This window comes from Chrysemys picta, chromosome 15, assembly GCF_011386835.1.
Source record: "Chrysemys picta bellii isolate R12L10 chromosome 15, ASM1138683v2, whole genome shotgun sequence".
In the NCBI taxonomy this organism is placed as follows: Eukaryota; Metazoa; Chordata; order Testudines; family Emydidae; genus Chrysemys; species Chrysemys picta.
In genome coordinates this window covers 20,970,836-20,990,006 of record NC_088805.1, presented here as the reverse complement: position 1 = coordinate 20,990,006, position 19,171 = coordinate 20,970,836, and the positions used below count along the sequence as shown (strand labels likewise).

The 19,171-nt window shown below is 47.9% G+C and overlaps 1 protein-coding gene across 8 annotated transcripts in view; it reads left to right on the top strand.

Annotated features, from left to right (window-relative positions):
• ULK1 (unc-51 like autophagy activating kinase 1) overlaps positions 1-19,171 on the top strand; it is a 112,764-nt gene that overhangs the window by 59,366 nt on the left and 34,227 nt on the right. For 5 of the 8 annotated variants that reach the window (XM_065568571.1, XM_065568568.1, XM_065568564.1 and 2 more), the window contains 5 exons: positions 6,864-6,952; positions 9,111-9,273; positions 10,611-10,671; positions 12,965-13,054; positions 17,121-17,246. In XM_065568571.1, coding sequence (XP_065424643.1) covers positions 6,864-6,952; positions 9,111-9,273; positions 10,611-10,671; positions 12,965-13,054; positions 17,121-17,246 — 529 coding nt within the window. The remainder of the gene's footprint in view (positions 1-6,863; positions 6,953-9,110; positions 9,274-10,610; positions 10,672-12,964; positions 13,055-17,120; positions 17,247-19,171) is intronic. The other 3 variants (XM_065568570.1, XM_065568569.1, XM_065568567.1) reach the window with 1 other exon arrangement.

The following is a 19,171-nucleotide window of genomic DNA, read 5'->3' as shown; positions in this document are numbered from 1 at the left end:
AAGATCTCTGGATTTTGCAACTGAAATGTATTTGAATCTGCTGAATTATCTGCAAAAGCTGGATTTCCTTGGTCTGTTTAAGGACCTAAAGTGGAAGTAAATCTAGGTGTGTGTGTGTGTGTGTGTTGGGGTGTGTGTGTGGGGGGGTGGGTGGGTGGGTGGGGAGGATGGCTTTCTTCTTGGAAATGACTGACATTACAAACGCTTATGGGCAAACAAGGTTATGCTGCTTATATCTCCCTCTCACCTGTGTGTATAAGACAATTAATAACAGTGGATGGTGACCAGGATGTACGCTAAGAGTCTAATTGTGAAAATGCCCCAAGCCATGTATCCATTACCCATTTGTTGGGTTGCACTGAATAGCAGGTACTGGAGAGCAGTGCAGTCTTTTGGACCAAATCCAGGTTTTAACTCCAGGATCTTCCAAGTTCTCTTGCTTTAGAGGGGTTTATTTTGGATACTTGTGACTGAAGCCAGTTGAAAAATTGGAAAATGTTTTCCACTGGCAATTCCTCCCCCCCCTTTTTTTTTTATTTAAATCAGAATGTTTTGAATCTGTTGCAATTTTCCAACCAGCTTTACTCATCACCTTTTAAATTAAAAGTGGAATTCAGTGTCCAACCCAGAATCACTATCACGGTACTGGGTAATTTTCCCCCCGACCAAGATGCCCTCCCCCCATCAGAGCTCTGTGGAGAGTGCTCGACCATTGCTTTTACAGAAGGACTCTCATTAGGCCTCTTCTTAAGCTCCTGTTTAAATATCGAAGCCAAGATTTTCAGCAGTGGCTGGCAATTTTTGGACGGCCAACCTTGAAGTATCTTGAAAGGGCCTGGTTTTCAGAGGGTGAGTGCGCGGTACTTTCTGAACATCAGGCCCCTTTAATGAGTCTCAAGATGGACTCCCAAAAAACGAGATGTTGCTTGTCTCTCTTGACAGTCTTGCTCTGGTAACACATGGCTCCGAGGCAGGAGTCCTGGTTTATCCTCGATACGCATTGTAAACACTCCCCCACCTTAACTGTGTGCTTAGGTGACCGTACCACGGGCAGGAAAAGATTCTTCTGGTTTAGGGGCACTTACAAGCCAGCCCGGCCCCTTCCACCAGCTGCACCATCGTCATGTGGGGTGAGCCCTGCAAAGCGGGGCTGCCCCACAGGCGGGAAAGGACTCTGCTTGCTTAAGGAAACTCCCAAGCCAGCTTGGCCCCCAGCACCAGCCACGCCGCCACTGTCGGGGACAAGCCCTTCAAAGCCTGACCGCCCTGCAGACAAGGAAGGACTCTGCCTGCCTAGGGAAGCTCCCAAGCCAGCTCGGCCTCGATCTCTCGCCACACCATCACACTGGGGGATGAGGCCCTCAGAGTCTGACCTTCCCACAGGCAGGCAACAATTCTTGCAACCCTGGCTTGCTCACCCACCGGCCCAGCTCTCGTGTCCAGCTGCATTGTTGCCATGGAGGCATTGTCCCAGCCCTGTTCTGCAGAGAACCCCACGCAAGCAGGAGGGGGTTCTCCTGGCTCGGCCTTCGCCTCCAACTGCACCTAGGCTACTGCTGCGGGGTGCTGGCCCTGTACAACGGCCACCTCTGCGGGCAGGTAAGGACCTTCCTTATCTGAAGCTGCCCACCAGCCTACCTGGTCCCCGCCACTAGACATATGTGTAAAGCCTGGGACAGGGAAAGACTGATATTGCTTGAAACAAGGAGAGGGAAGGAATTCCTGTCGTCATCCTCAGAGGTCTTGGACTGTGGTCTTTTGTGGGGAGGCCTGTTGTTTGGGTAGATGGCTCTTCGGGCCTGCCCTGGAGGTCTGTATTCTGACAGTTGGCTGTAGTGGATGCACCCAATGGATGGAGGCCTTCAGAAGATTGAGAGAGTTCATGGGGAGTGTGACTTGGACTGCTAAGAGCTGAGATGAGGGGAGTTAGCTGTGGGAATTTGGGTCCTTTTGATACCTGCATAGGGGAGATAAGGCAGGAAGAGCCAACTTGCGAGTGGTAGGCCAGGGGCACGGGGTATAATATTGCTGTCATTTGAAGTCTCGTCTGAAGCATGCAGGACATCATCTGACAGGGGTCTCCCTTGTGATCCATGCAGTTTAACGCGAGGTCCGTGCCTAGCACAGTTACACTTTGACTTGCTCAGGGATGAAGCCCCCTGGCATTGGGTCTCTGGCATTTCTGTCGAAGAATTTAGAACATCTGTAGCCCATAACCTGCTCTGGCTTCCAGTTTGTTTCCAAGTAACAATTATTGTTATTAAATATTTGTATTGGGGTATCAGGTAGAGCAGGGGTGGCCAACCTGAGCCTGAGAAGGAGCCGGAATTTACCAATGTACATTGCCAAAGAGCCACAGTAATATGTCAGCAGCCCCCCATTAGCTCCCCCACCCCGCTCTCAGCACTTCCCACCCACCAGCAGCCCCGCCGATCAGCATCTCCCCCTCCCTTCCCACACTTCCCGATCAGCTGTTTCGTGGCGTGCAGGAGGCTCGGCGGGGGGGAGGAGCGAAGGCACAGCAGGCGCAGAGGAGGGGGCGGGAAGGGGTGGAGTGGGGGCAGGGCCTGTGGCAGAGCCAGGGGTTGAGCAGTGATCACCCCCCTGGCACATTGGAAAGTTGGTGCCTGTAGCTCCAGCCCCGGAGTCGGTGCCTAGACAAGGAGCCGCATATTAACTTCTGAAGAGCCGCATGTGGCTCCGGAGCCACAGGTTGGCCACCCCTGAGGCAGAGGCATCAACTGAGATCAAGGCCCTATTGTGAGAGGCGCAGCGCTTAGAGACATACACTTAGACAGTCACTGCCCTAAAGGGCTCACAGTTTACGCAGCTAAGACAGACAAAGGGTGGGAGAGGAAACAGGCCTGTGTAGGCGAGGTGATTTGCCCAGGGCCACATGGCAGACTGCAGCAGAGCTGGGAATGCAACCCAGGCCTCCTGAAACCATCTAATGGCCTATCCTCTACAGTTCTGAGGTATATTTCCCTCCCACATCCATCCTCCTCCATAGTGAGACAAGGGCCCCAAGCCTGTTGGCCTTCAGGGCATGCTGCAAGAGCTATCTACTTGCTACTGGCTTTAGCCTGAGTGGTGGCTTTGGGGTTTCATTAACTTGTGTTGTGTGTCTTTGTTATTTATTTAACTCTGCGATGAGAGATGTATCTTATAAGTGTAAAAATATTAATAAAATCCTAAAATACACCCTTCTAGTAAGAATGTCATTTGTCTGTAGATAGATGCTGTAGGGCCTTGGATAGGCGTGTGATATTGGTTACAGTGCATTATCGTAACCAAGCACGAGGAAGCATAATTAAGGCTATTGTGACCAGTAAATACAATTGCGTTAAGTGAGATGTATACTGATCACCATATTTGGGGTTGGGAAGGAATTTTCCCCCAGGTCAGATTAGCAGAGACCCTGGCGGTTTTTCGCCTTCCTCTGCAGCATGGGACATGGGTCACTTGCAGATTTAAACTAATGTAAATGGTGAATTCTCTGTAATTTGAAGTCTTTAAACCATGATTTCAGGACTTCAGTAACTCGGTCAGAGGCTAGGGGTCTAATCAGGGGTTGGGTGGGTGAGGTTCTGTGGCCTGCAATGTGATAGAGGTCAAACTAGATGGTCATGATGGTCCCTTATGACCTTAAAGTTTGTGAGTCTATAATGTCATCTCATTTTCCCCGTTTATGACTAATGTATAACTTGATGTCTCTTTGAACCTGGCTTGCAAGAGAGATGCCAGGTAGCATGAGCAAATATTATGCATTAATGTGATACATTATACTGGTGAGCTGGTTCAGTGTCTGGAACAATATGTTCAGATTAGTACGCTTGACCTATGGCTCTGATACCAACTTTCCGATCTTACTGTGCACACTCATAAAGCAAAGAACAGCAAAATCATCTGTAAATCTAACTACCTGCATATGTTACAATAGCTACATTTCAAATATGGTATTTTCTGAAACTCAGAGGTTTAAAGGGGAATTTTTACTTACTTCATATTTTGCTTCTGTACCTTGCAACCTCCAAAATATTGCCTCATCAGGAATTGATGCTGACGCTTCAGCAGTTAAAAAACAACAATAACAAAACAAGAGAGCTACAGCTGTTTACAAAATTCTATCCAGCTGGCTTATATGACAAGTGGATGCCAGATGGAGACTTTTTACACCACTTTTCAGCCCCAAATGACCTTTCAAGACAATTTATAAAGCCCCTGGCAAAATAAAGTTTCTGCTGGAAATCATGGCACCCTAGTGGTTGCAACTGCTTTTGCATAGGCCTCAGTCCTGCACTAAGAACCATGCAGGGCTGCGCCTACTTGCTTCTCGGAGCAAAACTGCCCCTTTGGGCCGTGCTCCATTTTGGAATTGGTTGGCGTGAGAATATTGATGCTGCTACCATCCATAACTCCATTGTTGGGACAAGCTGGAGAAGATAATTACGAGAGCTAATTCCTTTGTTACCATGATGCCTGGCAATTTTAGGATTTGGGGTGGGGAACATAATTCGTGTTACTATCTTTCTGCCCACATTCCAGGTGAAAACATCATGTTCCAAAAAGTTTATTCCTTTTAAATTTCAAACTAAGAGTGAATGCCTTGAGGGCAGAAAACTAAGTGCATTTCTTTCAAGCAGTTGTGTATTGCTGTCATTACCCGATTGTGGGTAAAGGCGGAATCAAACATATATAATTACAGTGGAACCTGACTAATTCACAGAGACTGAAAGCCCCTGTTGTAAATGACCAGATCTTGTGAGTTAGCCTTCCGATCTTGCAATGAAGTCAATGTGGGGCCCGGCATGAAATAATAAAATAACAATCAAGGAGGTTGCATCCAAAAATGCATTTTGTTCATTTACTTTAGCAGCTGTAATTTAGTCTGAATTCAGCTACATGGTGGAAAAGTCTTTCTTCCTGCCCTTAGATTTATGGAACACCTGTCCAGTGAAAATAGACAAAAATAGAAGGAAAAGCCCCAAATTCAGCCAAGTTCCCAAATAGTTAAAATGATCATCCAAGGGAAAAATAAACAGTAAAGCAGATACGGCAGTCAGTGTACAGTTCATGGTGCAGTATATTTTGTAAAAACAATGAAATCTTGGTAGTGGGAGACCTCACTACAGTAATCATCTTTGAGGCCTCTGCTAAGAGGTGAGGAGGGTTCCCAGTTTCTTCGTGCAGATTTGGCAGCTGCCGTTTTTGTACTTCCTGTCACAGTTTGCAGGCTAAATCTGGGGAGATTCTTTCAGGCTTCTTGTTTTCCAAGATTTTGAGAAGGCGGTTGGGACTGACCTGCAAGCTGTCTACATGTAGGAATCCCAGTGATTTCAAAGGAAGTGCTGCATGGGATTGGGCTCTCCACCTACATGTGAGTTCACCCAGACTTTTTGGTTTGTTCCTCAAACATAGGGCGTGAGAGCCAGCCATGCTATAAGATCTGGGAGGTGGAAATGCATTCTGGGTATTTGATATTTAACTGAGCACCCCAAACCTCTGACCTTCCTTCCAGAATTCCCATTTTGGGGATACTTTTCTTTCGCAACAGCGGCAGGGCAGCGTGTTATAACAACACGGCCTACTGGGGGTGCAGTCAAACCCACCCTCGGAATAGACATGGGAGTTGCAGAAAAGGAAGCTTTCCTCCCACAGAGATGTCCTGGTGTATGGGCTTAACGCTTAGAACCCTGAGGATGAATAGACAACATCCTTGGGGTTCCAATACAAGGGACAGGAGGCCCATCTCTCTCCTCTCCTTTGCCCCCTGTCAATGATTCTGCTTTCTTTGTAGTATCCTCCCTTTATCTCTGGCTACTGAGGAAGCCCTCCTACCTTCTCTTGGGACACCTCCTTCAGCTCTTGCTCCCTCACTTTGATCCTCACTCCCAACCTCGATCATGGAGACACTTCTTACTGGTATAAGCTGGGGCGGGGGAGTTACAGGCAGGCCAGAGTAAAAGGAGACCTGTATGATGGGAACCATTTTAATTTCTGCCCTGTCAACAGCCCAAAGGATCCCAACCCAGCTCTTCTTGCCAGTAGACCATCTCTTCCCCTACCACCCATGCACACACACAATCACTGAACATTGTCCTAAGGGTTAAAGAAATGAAGGTTACCTGGCTGTTAGAATAAACATAAGTCCTTTACTGTAATATTTTAACATCGTTAGCCATGAAGCAGTTTTACTTGGTGAAGAAAGCTTTCTTCTCCATAATTATCCCATCGGGGTAGTCAATTATTTTTTATCAAGGTCCAAATTTCTTACTGAAGGTATAGTCAAGGTCCAGACTCTGGAGAAAATAATTTTAAAAAAGCATAACAATAATGATGATAATAAGTAAATAAAATGATTTTGGGGTCTGTTCAAAAGTGTCTGGCGGTCTGGATTTGAGCCCCGGTCTGCCTATTGACTACCCCTGCCCTACACGGTGTACATGAAGTCAGTATGCCCAGTCCTGTGGATTAATAAAACTAAGGCAAGACTGTAATTTTCTGACAGTGCAGGTGGGAGAGAAGAGAAGTGAAATTACTATCTTCTGGCTCCAGGTAAACCATTAAAATACCAAAACATCTCCCAGGTTACTGGGAACAGTCTGACTTAGAGCTGACCAGTAAGGACATTCGGAGCTAAGATGGTACTGCAAGGGTACCCTAATAAAGATAACCTGTCAAATGGTCGTGTGGGGGAGGCAAGTTTTTCTCATTTAAACTGGACCAAATGTTGGTTTTCCTCCGTTAAATGGCACCATCTGGTATACGAGACAAACCTGATGGGAAAGAAGACTAGAAAAGCCTTTTCAATCATTGCATTGTTGGCTGGTCAGAACGTTTTAACAATTTCTTTCTGTTCTCAGCGGCTTCTGTGCCAATGCCTTCTTATCCAAGCTCAGGCTCTGGTAGTTCCTCCAGCAGCTCTTCCACTTCCCACCTGGCCTCACCTCCCGTAAGTACAACCCGCAGATGTACGGGGGTTTTGTTCACATTCCTGGCAGTGCCTTGACTGTCTTATCCCTTTCTGCTTCGCCTTCTCATTGGATCATATGAAATAGGTCCTTTGCTTTCACTGCCTGAAGTTGCTGAAGATTGTAACACCTTAGTAATTCAGTCTGTGCCTGTTGCAAGCTCCTATGCAGTATGACCTGGGTTGGGGTCCTAAGTGACTTTCTCTCTCCACGAGGAGTGCTTCAGTTTGTCTTTATCTATTATGCAAAGAGCCTAGAGTGAGCGAGGCTTGCATTAATGACACCAGCTGGTGTCAGTAGAGCTGTAAGACTCCTAAGAACCAGAACAAGTCATTAATTCAGCATCTAGCGCTGGCTGCCAGCTCTCTGCCCTCGAGCCAAGTTTGACAGCACAATCCACCTTCTTTTGCAAGGTGAACCTGCCCAGACGCACGTTCACCAAAGCCGTCTGCTCAGACCCAAACCTGCCACAGTCGGGTGGGTTCAGGAGAGTGGATCTGAACTGACGTCTGTGTCTCTCCTCCCCTGCCCCCCCGGTTACTTAACCGCTAAAACTTTCCTCTGAAGGGCTGAATATTAACCTGCCAGCAAAGTGACATTCCCCCAGCTCCCCGAGTGGATATCAGAGACTGTCGGTGAAAGTTGCCTTTTGAACTTCTTTGTGCAGAGGAATATTGGTGGGGTGGGAGAAGAGGGAAATGGTTATGACTCTTCTTGTTCCTTCTTTGCAAGATTGCTTTTCTATTAGGTATTTTGTTCTTCCTAACCTCCCTGGACCAGGGGCTCTGAACGTGCAGATTACACGCCTCAAATGGTGTTGTGAGCAGATGTTATGAGATTATGATGGGGGTGGGCTGGGGAGCACATTCCTGGTATGGGAAATGTTGGGAACCCCTGCCCTAAGCTAACCCAGGAGCTCTGATGTGCAGGGTGATCTTGAAGAGGGGCCCTTTGCTCTCCATATCCTTTGGACCTCACCGAGTTGGGTCACTGGGGGCAAGAGTCTTATTCATTTCTCTCCCTCCTGCAATTGTCACCCCTCTTCTCTGGAGAGGAGGGGCTGGCCTAGGTCATGAGAACTCTAGAACTCATGTCACACTTGGCTAGAGAACATTGTGGCAGTCTCTCCTAGCCTGCTCTCTGGCTTGAGCAGCACATGAGTGGTACAAACTCCCTGTCAAGCCATTGTGCTAGCGAGAGGTTTCGTATACTGGCCTTGGTCTAGGGACCCAGACGTGGTCGATATACTTCCTCCCTAAGGGATGGCAGAAGGGATCCTTCTGAACCACTCACGTTTCCCCGTTCCCATCCTTAAAGTGTCGATGTCATGGCACTCGTCCCTTCTGGCTGAGGGGAAGGTATGATGCAGCTCTCCCTGGAGCCTGTCCTGCCACTGAAAGGACCATTTGGTATTGACTGACCACTGTGAGCTGCTCTTTATTCGCACAAGCCCTGCTCCCCAGGCTTCACCCCCCACTCATTGCATCCCAGTCCCAGTGAAATATATTTGCACAGATCAGTGCCTCGCAGATGACCCTACATTCTATAAACATTCGCCAAATCCAGCTACTGCTGTGGAGTGAGCAGCCACGTACCAGCAACAAAACTAACCCCCTCCCCCCGCATCTCTTCCTAGTTCTCCTTGTATTCCTTCTGTGGGGTGTTGGTGGTTTATCCATCAGGAAAGTCTAAGCAAAGAGTGGTGCCTACCTATCCTATCTCCTAGAACTGGAAGGGACCTTGAAAGGTCATCGAGTCCAGCCCCCTGCCTTCACTAGCAGGACCAAGTACTGGTTTTGCCCCAGATCCCCAAGTGGCCCCCTCAAGGATTGAACTCAGAACCCTGGGTTTAGCAGGCCAATGCTCAAACACCTCAGAGAAACTATTCTTATCTGGGGTGCATTTGATGGACCAGTGCCATGTTTTGATGATCAAAAGAGGCACTCTTCTGACTTGGGTTTAGCTTTGAAAGATACGGTTCTTTCGCACCCAGGAAAGGAAGCATCTGTTTGTGGCGAGTTGGTAGCCCCCATTTATCAGCAGAATTTTGGCTCTGGCTTCGCACAATTTAATTTAGAGAATCTAGCAGAATGATGAACTAGCTGTATTAAAGCCCCTGTTTGTTTTCTTTGCTTTAAGCAGTCCTTAGGAGAGATGCAGCAGCTGCGGGAGAAGGCTCTGGTATCTCCTGCCCAGGATTCCCCTGGTTTTCTGCATGGGTCTAAGGACTCCGCTGAAAGCAGCAGCAAGAATTCCTCCTGTGACACTGATGACTTTGTTATGGTCCCAGCACAGTTCTCAAGTAAGCCATGCTGTTTGTAGTGTGTTTAGAGACAGCGCAGAAGTGAGGCTGTTTGTACACTGAGGACCGCTTCTGGAAAGCCACAACACTGATAGAGCTGTACATTTTGACTGTAAAGTGGGAATGTTTTGGTTCCCCAGACTGAGGAAACATCTGGCATGCTGATTGCTTTGTAGTACATTCTGTAACTAAATAGCTTCAAAGAAAGGGTTTGAGAATAAGGAATCTTTCAGGACTTGGACCTGAATTGAGCATGAGAGCTGAAAACCCAAGTGGGGGAGAAGCAATGTAGGCTCACAGGTGAATGTTGTGCTTGCCCAGAAATTGTTCTCGTTCCATCCAATCTCAGGCCATCAATTTCATATTGCAGCACAGGATTGTACCCGGAGGCTGGATTTTATAGTTCAAAAAGTCCCAGCAACAAATTATTTTTTTGTTTACTCAGAAAGTTGGCCTTTTTAAAAATTCTGTCATAAAACGTCTCTTATTCTGTGTGTGTGTGTGTGTGTGTGTGTGTGTGTGTGTGTGTGTGTGCACTGCTAACAAAGTTCATGCACGTAACAGTAAGTGTGTTCATATAAACACACGTACATAAAGAATAGGACCCCCATTCAGCAACGCACCTAAGCACGTGCTTAAGTCAATGCCTGTTCAGCAGAGCACTGAAGAACATTCTTACAGTTAAGCATGTGCTTATGGTCCTTTGCTGAATTGGGAATGAGGCTCTCCCTTACTCATCACTCTTGCAAACAGTTGGACTTTCCTGTAGGCTTGGAAGGGAGATTGGGCTCTGCAGTGTGTGTCGGTGCATGTAATTAGACTGTGAGAGAAGAACTCAGTGTTGCTTTTACTCATCCCAATAACAGCAGTGGGAGCCGGGTCGTAATGTCTGACACTGTTCACGTTTCCAGCATTTTGAGGGTTTGGCAGGGGCGAGCTCTTCTGTGTATCCAGCTGCCACCTCACATGGTCAGACTGGAATTTTGCCACTTGGGGCATAGATGTGTTTGAGCCCTACGTGCAAAGCATGCCACTGCGTTTGTAAAGCAGCTAACGGCTTGCACCAAGGGATGCGTGTCTATGTCGAGTCTCTGCCCCTTTCCAAAAATACCTCCTTTCAAACCAAACCCGTCAAAGCCTGAGGCTGTGGGGATCAGAATGAAACCAGCTGCTGACTGCACCGGTTCAGTGAAACGGGGATCTTAAAAGCTGCTTGGTATCCAAGTTCCTCTTGGTCTTGGAGAAGCAGGAGATTAAAATCAGTCACTCTGAACATATAAAAGCTTTTAAGGACGTGACCAAGACCTAATCCATTTCTTCACTTTCTTGACACACAGGTGATATAACTGCTGAGGCAGCAGGAGGGAAACCCGTCCAGGACAGCCTGATGTACAGCGAGTAAGAGCATTAGCCTGTTAAGAATTAGAATGGTCAGCGTCTGGTACAGACTCTGCTGGGCGTGGGGGGGGGATGGAGAAGGGATTTTGCTCACTTAACTCTATTTGACGCCCTAGCTTTGCTTCAAAGATGACTCCATCAGTGACCTCATAGAATCATAGAATCATAGAATATCAGAGTTGGAAGGGACCTCAAGAGGTCATCTAGTCCAACCCCCTGCTCAAAGCAGGACCAATTCCCAGCTAAATCATCCCAGCCAGGGCTTTGTCAAGCCGGGCCTTAAAAACCTCCAAGGAAGGAGACTCCACCACCTCCCTAGGTAACGCATTCCAGTGTTTCACCACCCTCCTAGTGAAATAGTTTTTCCTGATATCCAACCTGGACCTCCCCCACTGCAACTTGAGACCATTGCTCCTTGTTCTGTCATCCTCCACCACTGAGAACAGCCGAGCTCCATCCTCTTTGGAACCCCCCTTCAGGTAGTTGAAGGCTGCTATCAAATCCCCCCTCATTCTTCTCTTCTGGAGACTAAACAATCCCAGTTCCCTCAGCCTCTCCTCATAAGTCATGTGCTCCAGACCCCTAATCATTTTTGTTGCCCTCCGCTGGACTCTTTCCAATTTTTCCACATCCTTCTTGTAGTGTGGGGCCCAAAACTGGACACAGTATTCCAGATGAGGCCTCACCAATGTCGAATAAAGGGGAACGATCACGTCCCTCGTTGCAACTTGCTTCCTGTTTGCACCATAGAGTCTCCTTAAGGAACAATGTGAAGGGCCTGCCTATACAGCAGCCTGGAGCTGTGTTGTAATGGGGTTCCCAGACATGGGCTGTATTTTTAGCATAGAGAGATCCTTACAATTTTCTTGGCCTTTGGGATGGGGAATTTTAGTGACTCGTAGAGAGAGAACAGGGAGACCGGGGAACTGCAGTGCTCTCTGATTCCATTCCCAGCAGTATGCCAGCATTCACTGGAAGAGGTTTGGGTTGGAACCCAGCCCAGCTTGCTGGCAAGCCGCTTTTCCATCCGCCAGACAAAGTTCCCAAACCCTTTTCTCCTGCCCATGTGCAAAGCCTTGCTGCAGACTAGCTGTAGCACTAGAATCCATGATGAGGTCAGTAATAGGAAGAACCCAGACCCTTCCCTTCTGTACCCCACTGCCAGGGAGCATTTTTTTTCTAGAGACACTGGGGAGGGAGGGAAAAGTCTTTATCCGAAGAAAACTTGTCCACAGTCCCTCAACTTTGTCTTGAGAAGGTGGTGTTGTGTCCTATCCACTCTGCAGGCCTGGGAGTCAGGAGACCTGTGTTGTCTTCTAGACTTTGCCAGTGGCTTCCTGGGTGATCTTGAGCAAGTCCCTTAACCTCCCAATGGCTTGGTTATACCAGCTGTAAAATGGGGGAGGGTTGGTATCCATACACCTTTGCAAAGCATTTTGAGATCCGTGTATGCAAGGGGCTGCATAAGGGATAACGGCTGACAATCTATTACTAGACTGATGAATAATGCAGTGGGTTTGCAGCAGATGCTGCTGTTACTATCTTTCTGTTATTGATTTAATCTAACCTCAGTCTACGCTCAACCAAATTCACAGCCTTCCTGATAATGGGGTTGCAATTTCATTGGGTTTCTTGGGACAGAGCTGAGGGAGAAGGAAGAGTGGTTAAAACCAGCCTCCAATTACTCTTTAAAAAAAAAAAAAAAAAGACTCTGAGGACCCAATTCTCATTTACGCTAGGGCTCTTTTAAACTGGGCAGAAATGACATGTCCACCCCCCATTAAGGCCCCCGGCAAGGGCAGAACAGTGGCGAGGGGAATGGATTGCTTCCCACAGGCTGTGCAGAGACACAGTTACCTTACATTCAGTCACATGTGAAAACAACACGAAGCCTTGGGTGGAAAAGCTGCGGGGAGCGGTAAGGAGCAGGGAAGTGCTGTTGCGTCTTAGTGGGGGGTTAGTGTGGACCACCCCTTCGAACTAAGATACGCAACTTCAGCTACGTTATTCAGCTATTCACGTAGCTGAAGTCGAACTATCTTAGTTCGAACTTACCGCGGGTCCACACGCGGCAGGCAGGCTCCCCCGTCAACTCCGCGTACTCCTCTCGCAGAGCAGGAGTACCGGCGTCGACGGCGAGCACTTCCGGGATTGATCCGGGATCGATTTATCACGTCTAGACGAGACGCGATAAATCGATCCCAGAGGATCGATTGCTTACCGCCGGACCCGGAGGTAAGTATAGACGTACCCTTAAGCTCTAACAGAACGTCTCCTCTCTCTTCCTTTCCAGGAGCTCCCTGGTGACTTCGGCAGGTGTGGAGAGCCAGGCAAGGACGCCATCCCCTTCGCCCCCGTACAGCACTTCTCCCAGCCCGGCGGGGTAAGAGGGAAGCTGGTGAGATCGTTCACCCCAAAAACAAGTGTTAGGCCTTGATCTAACTCCTGCTGAAATCGAGACCTCTTTCCACCCATGTTAATTTGGGGGTGGGGTCAGAACCTCCCGGTGAGGCTTGGCCTTGAGTTCAAGGGCAGCAGTTACAACAACAATTTAAAAAAAAACTATGCAGCTTCGGGTTCAGCCCAGTCCTGGGTGTGGAGCCTGAACTCCTCAACGGCATTCCCTCCTCCCGAGAAGGGCAAGGGGAGAAGGAATCTGAGCTGGAGTGAACTCCCTGTGCCCTGGAGACCAAGGAGCGCCCTCAGCCCCCATCCAGAGCTCTACTACTACTACAAAGGCATGAGACTGAGTGCACGTGTAACCCACTGGTGAGACTCCCCCGCTGTGCCCAGCCCACAGAGACTACGAGTGGTACAACTAGAGAACCTGGCTCTTTAGCTCAAGCTGTAGCTGTTCACACTGTTAGCACTGCAGAGCCCTAGTTCAATCCCCAGCATGCCAGCCAAAGTGGCGACCGTCACCGGAACCCAAAAGCACTGCTTTGGCTGGGACTTTTCCAATATCACCATGGTTTTCGTAGGGTGGGTTATCCACCCTTCAAGGTGGTCCGTTGGCATAAGGAATCTCGCACTGCCTCCACTCTCTGAGTACAGGGATGCCTTGCGTGTCTGAGCCTGTCGACTGGGCACCTCTTACGAGTGGGGAAATTCACCCTGAAAAAACTTAAAACGCTAAAGAAGTCCCAGCCTTGTGTTGTGAAAATGCTCCTCACCCAGAGAGAGCCCACAATTACGTGCCATTGCTTAAACCCGTATAACCATAGGGAAGAAATACAGCTCAAAGCCTTGCTGACATGATCGGACTAATTGGCAGGCACGTACCATGGCTCAGAATTTAACTGCATGAGGCTTCTCATGCCGTCACTTGCTAAGCTTTTTAACAGCTTGTTCTTTAACGGATTCGTGTGCAGCCATGGGATCAGTGTTCATTAGAGGATTCGGGCTCGCTCTAAAGAGCGGTGGGTGGAAACGCACGGAAGGTCATTGCAAATGCTGGCTCACTTTTCGCCCTGCCCCTCTCTCCACCAAATCAGGATGCCCGAGTCCCATCGGCGTGGAAGGTGGAAAATCACTTCTAGTTACATGAGGGTCTAACATGTCACTACCCCACTCCCACACATTCATTCCCAATAGCCTGTGTGGAACGGATCCCAAACCCTGCTTCTACAGAGACTCCAAAGAGAAGCCTTCTACCCTCCCAGGAAGGGGAAGAGACCACTGTAATGTAGGACTCCAGCCCAATAAAATGGAGTATGTGGGGGCCTCAGCCACCCCTTGAGGGTGCTTCTGAGCTGGTCCCTGCAAGGTGTCTTCACCATACTCGAGCATGGGCTCTGCTGCCCTTTGACTGCATGCTGTCGCGCAGGTCTTCAGCGCTTCGCTGCGTGTCATTGGCAGCAGGAAGCAACACCGGCTTTTCACTCTCCCTTTGGCACCGCTTCTTAGCAGGCTGGAGCGCTCCCTTTGTCTGTGCCTCTTGTCTTGCAATCAGCATTTCACCTCCCTCTCCTGCCCCTCCCTGCGGTGCTGGACGCAGCCCAAATGGGACAGATAGCAAAGGCTGTTTGAGATTGGCTGGTAGTGGAGTGTTTGCCTCCAGATGTCCGTGTGCTTTCTGGAACTACGCTCCTGAACGTTAACCAGAATGTCACCTGACCAGGGTTAACCCATATTAACTGCTAGGCTTTTTTTCAATCACTTTCCCATTGAAGATGTATCCTAAAATTGTGTCTATATACGTCTTTGGATATGTCTCAAAGTGATGGGTATAATGCCACTTTCTGAGCACTTTTAGTTACAACTGATTAGCTGAACTCTCTTTCCTTCTTGATCTGTTGGGCTCTGAGAATTTCTGGACCGCTGTGGGTTGAAAGACCTCCAGATATTTCCAATGTCTAATGCGTACTAGGCTCAGGTTTAGTTACCAGCTATTTGTTGTCTGGACCAATTGGTAAGTTCCCTACAGGTCATCTAAATTTGATCTCCTCGTTTACAGAATACATGCAGTATGGAAAGTTGGCTGGCAGTGGGACTTGATGTACAGTAGCTCTTATATGAGGCCACTCTTTTACTCAGTAACTTCTCTTCTTTGAAAGATGCAGGCCTGGGTTAGTTCAGTCAGGCAACGTGCAAGGTGAAGAGTCCCTCCTTTATCCCTTAAAACTTCAGGTGTTGTCCCCACACACTGCTCTGTTAGCTCCCAGATATCTCAGCCAAATCACTGTTCAATTTATATCTTATTGTACCCATATATCCATATGATATGCCCAGTAAATTCCCCTTACTAAGGTCTCACTGTTCTGCTGACAAACTCCTTGATAGCCTGGACCTTAAATCTATGTCATCATTCCTGGTTTTTCCCCACTCTTTTTGCATGCACACGCACTAGCTTGTTCTTATGGGGCTGAGCTTATGGGACATTCCTAGCCTGATTATTCCGAGATGCGAAGCAGTAGTTCCCATAGACTTGGGAAGCGTGAGGGCTCAGCATCTCTGAAAACCAGGCTCTGAAGTGATTATGTCTTGATTCTGTAGTTGCTCTGTTTCTGGAGCATTTGCGCTGACATCCTTGGGATTTTGGAGAAAATATGAACACACAGAACAGAAGCTAGAACTGCATAGAATTAGCAAACTGTAGATGTTAAGGAGGAGAAGAGGAAAAGCTGGTCATTTCTATGTCTTCCTGTTGTGCGAGAGGGTCTTTTTCAGCCCACTGGTGCTGCCCCAGTGGTGAGTGACTTTTTCATGGGCTATGGACCATGTCCTGGAAATCTACCAGTCAGCTACAGCATATAGGCATCGCCAAACATTGTCACCAGCAACTGCAGAGTATAGCTGGCCTTTGCAAAAAGCGCTTTTGGTCTTTTCTTTTGGCAGCTCTATAAGACAGCAGCTCTAGTCTGTCTCTTTACTTCTTTGTTTATGTTTCTTCTTCTGCATGTGTGAAGCATTTCTGCTCTGGGTTATGTACCAGTAGACCTGTTGGCCGTTTAGCCTCTAAGAGGGGGACCCAGATTCCCTAAGCGCAATGATTTCTGTGTCCCAGACTGACGAAGAGAAGACTACAGAAACCTCCATCGCTGATAAGATCTTCCTATAACTGTGCAACAGCTACCTATTTGGGGTTGGCTGCTGTGAGTGACTCTGCCATGGCGATCAATCCTGGAATTCCCTGAAGACCTAAGGGTTTTAGGAAGCTACTTAGTTGAATCACACAGTGGTGCGTTTTCATAGTTTTGTGCAGTATAGTATGCAGGCAAAGAGTAATGGAGAAAACTGCCAGCTGAAGGGGATAGGTATTGGAGCCTGAGCCGAGTAGGCTGTTCGGACTTAACCGGAAAGCAGTCTGTAGTTTGCAGGGTGAGTCTAAAACACTCAACTCCTCTTGATCTCAATGGGAATTCTGCCCACAGTGTATAGCAAAGAGGCCCTGTATAATTTCCTCTCCAGTAGGTCGCCCTCCCCACACTTAGTTCGCTTGCAGACACGCTCATAGTCCAAGGGTTGTGTGCCTGCCTTGGAATGCTGAGACTCGTGGAGATGCTGTCTCTTCGGCGATGACGCTGCATGAATCACAAGTAGCTTTGGGCAACAAATGACTCTTCGCCAGTGTCCTTTGTGAGCAACGGCCGTTTAGCCTTTGTTCAGTGATGTGCTCCTTGGCCGTGGGTCTGAGGCTGCTGGAAAGTAGGCTGGTTGCAGCTTGAAATAGCTGAGATCTAATTTTCCTGGCGGGTGTGGTGCATTGTGTGTCTAACACAGTCTGTGGGCGAGAATCGCCCTGAGGAAGGAGAGGTGAGTGGTTTTTGGAGGTTGAGGTGGCCCTTCCTTTAATGGCTTTGAACTCCCGTCTACAAACTCACAACCTGAGGGGAGGAGTGAGGTGGATGTTGCCCTGCAGAGAGTCGCTTAAGCACGTTGATAAATCAGATTACGTCATCAAACGCGGTGTCCTCACAAGAGTCTTTATTTCTCTTTGAACTCGACAGCCGGCAAGGCCAGTTTTCCAGCAGCAAGTACGAGCACTCTGTCCCCATCCCGGTCCCAACGCAAATCCACAACTACCGGCGGATCGAACAGAACCTACAGTCTCCCAATCAACACGCTTTGCCACAGTAAGTGCAGAGGTGCGGGGAGAAGGTAATGCCACCTCCTGCTCATTGCAGGAGTCTTCAGATCTGCACTGTATATGTCATAAGAAGGTTTTACAGTCTGGTCCGTCTCCATCCCTGTACACAATTTCCTGTATTGCGGGCCCCTTCCCTGGCAGTAGGTGGGCAGCCCAGCATGCCGTGTGCTAACATTATGTTTGTGGCATTTTGACACCAGTAATAGAATCTATTTGTGACCGCATACGTCCCTTCCCCACTGTCAGATCAGTCTCTCTGATGGAACATCCAAGGGAAAATGGTCTTTTATTGGGAAAATGGCTAAAACTTAGACATTTTTGGTCAAACTACTGAAAATAGATTGAAACTCATTTTTATAAAAATCTGTTCACACACATAGGACACATCGCTTTGTGGTGTGACTATGTGACACTTCCATGTTAATGTGATGATGCAACATAATTAGTGCATGAGCAATTCATGCCTGTGAGGTAGAGCGCACATTGGGGAACCAATCAGGATGAACCGGATATTAGTCTTGGACCATGGGAGTGATGCTTTGCATACTGCATAAATGGATCACACCTCTGAGGAGCACTTGGCGTCTGTCTGTTGAGATTGCCCCACACACGCGTTAGTCTTACAGACTTGTCCTGTGGCTTAACCATGGCACTCCCAGTCAAAGGCCAACTGAAAGGAGAGCCATACAAGAAACATGAGACCTTAAAGAAAGCCCATGTACCAAAGGTGGAATATGTTCAAATTATTGACAAGTCACAGCGTGTAAGCAGCAAGCAAAGAACCAAGTCTCAGCAGAAATATGACTTATTGCCAAGGTGAGTTTCTTTTATGTTTACATTCATTAGGGTTAGCTTTCAGCTGGGGTTTGATATTCCTGTCAGACTGGTCTGCCAAGAGGCCTCAACCTGTTTTGCAAAGGCTGATAACACCTGAGACGTTATAGGTCAGTCTGACCTAATCGGGAATCAGCAAACAGATCATGGTGTGCCGGTGCTATTTGAACAAATTCTTACATTCTGGGTAAATCCCTTTCTAGTCTTACATGCCCCATATTTCCTGGAGCAGAGTTTGCTGCAGCTGTTGGGAGTTAAGCGTGCGAAAAGAATTGACCATCACCCATAATAATCCTTGCTGCCTGCAAAGTCAAGGATCTGGAAAATTTGCAGATATAGAGAGTGCACCTGTGATATGGATACCAGGGACTGGAATTGCTGGTTCAGATTTACAAACTATCGTGTTCGGCTGCTTTATTCAGCATGAGTGCAATGATGAGACTAACGTATCTAAAGAAAACCCAGAGCATCTTCTAAAAATTATCAGCCTCCTGCAGAGCACCATCCTTGTCTCCAGGAGGTCTTGTGCTCAGCAAATTTGTTTCTTCCTCCTCTTAGCAGGTGCAGTACACATCCTCCAAGATCAAAGGGAAAACCTTATCAAGCTAAAAGCTGTAGTTGGGATTCTAGTTGCCTATCAAACATACTTAGAAGGACAGTGACCATCATTCCTTCTCAGTCATTTGACCAAATGTCTTAAAGTTTTAGACCCAAATTTGGCTCTCGGCTACTTGCTCACAGCTCCCACAGGAGTCAGGGCAAGTTGAATGCCAGGTATCCGGGGTGGGAAAATTTGACCATTTTACGAAATTACCTAGGACCACGTGATGCAGACAGACTAAAAGTTTTATCAGTTAACGAGATAATTTGGCAGTGTGACTGGAAGGTATGTACATAGTGTGTGCAGTTTGTTTGTGTCCAGATGTGACATGTGGTACTGATAGCCATGTGGTAATTTGCATTTATCTGTGGCCACCTCACCTGTTCTCTGCTAATTCCATCTCTCTCACAGGTCTGCTTCTAATGTTCCATGTCTCTGAGCAGTTTCAAGCAGCGGTCATTTTTAAACTGTTTCCT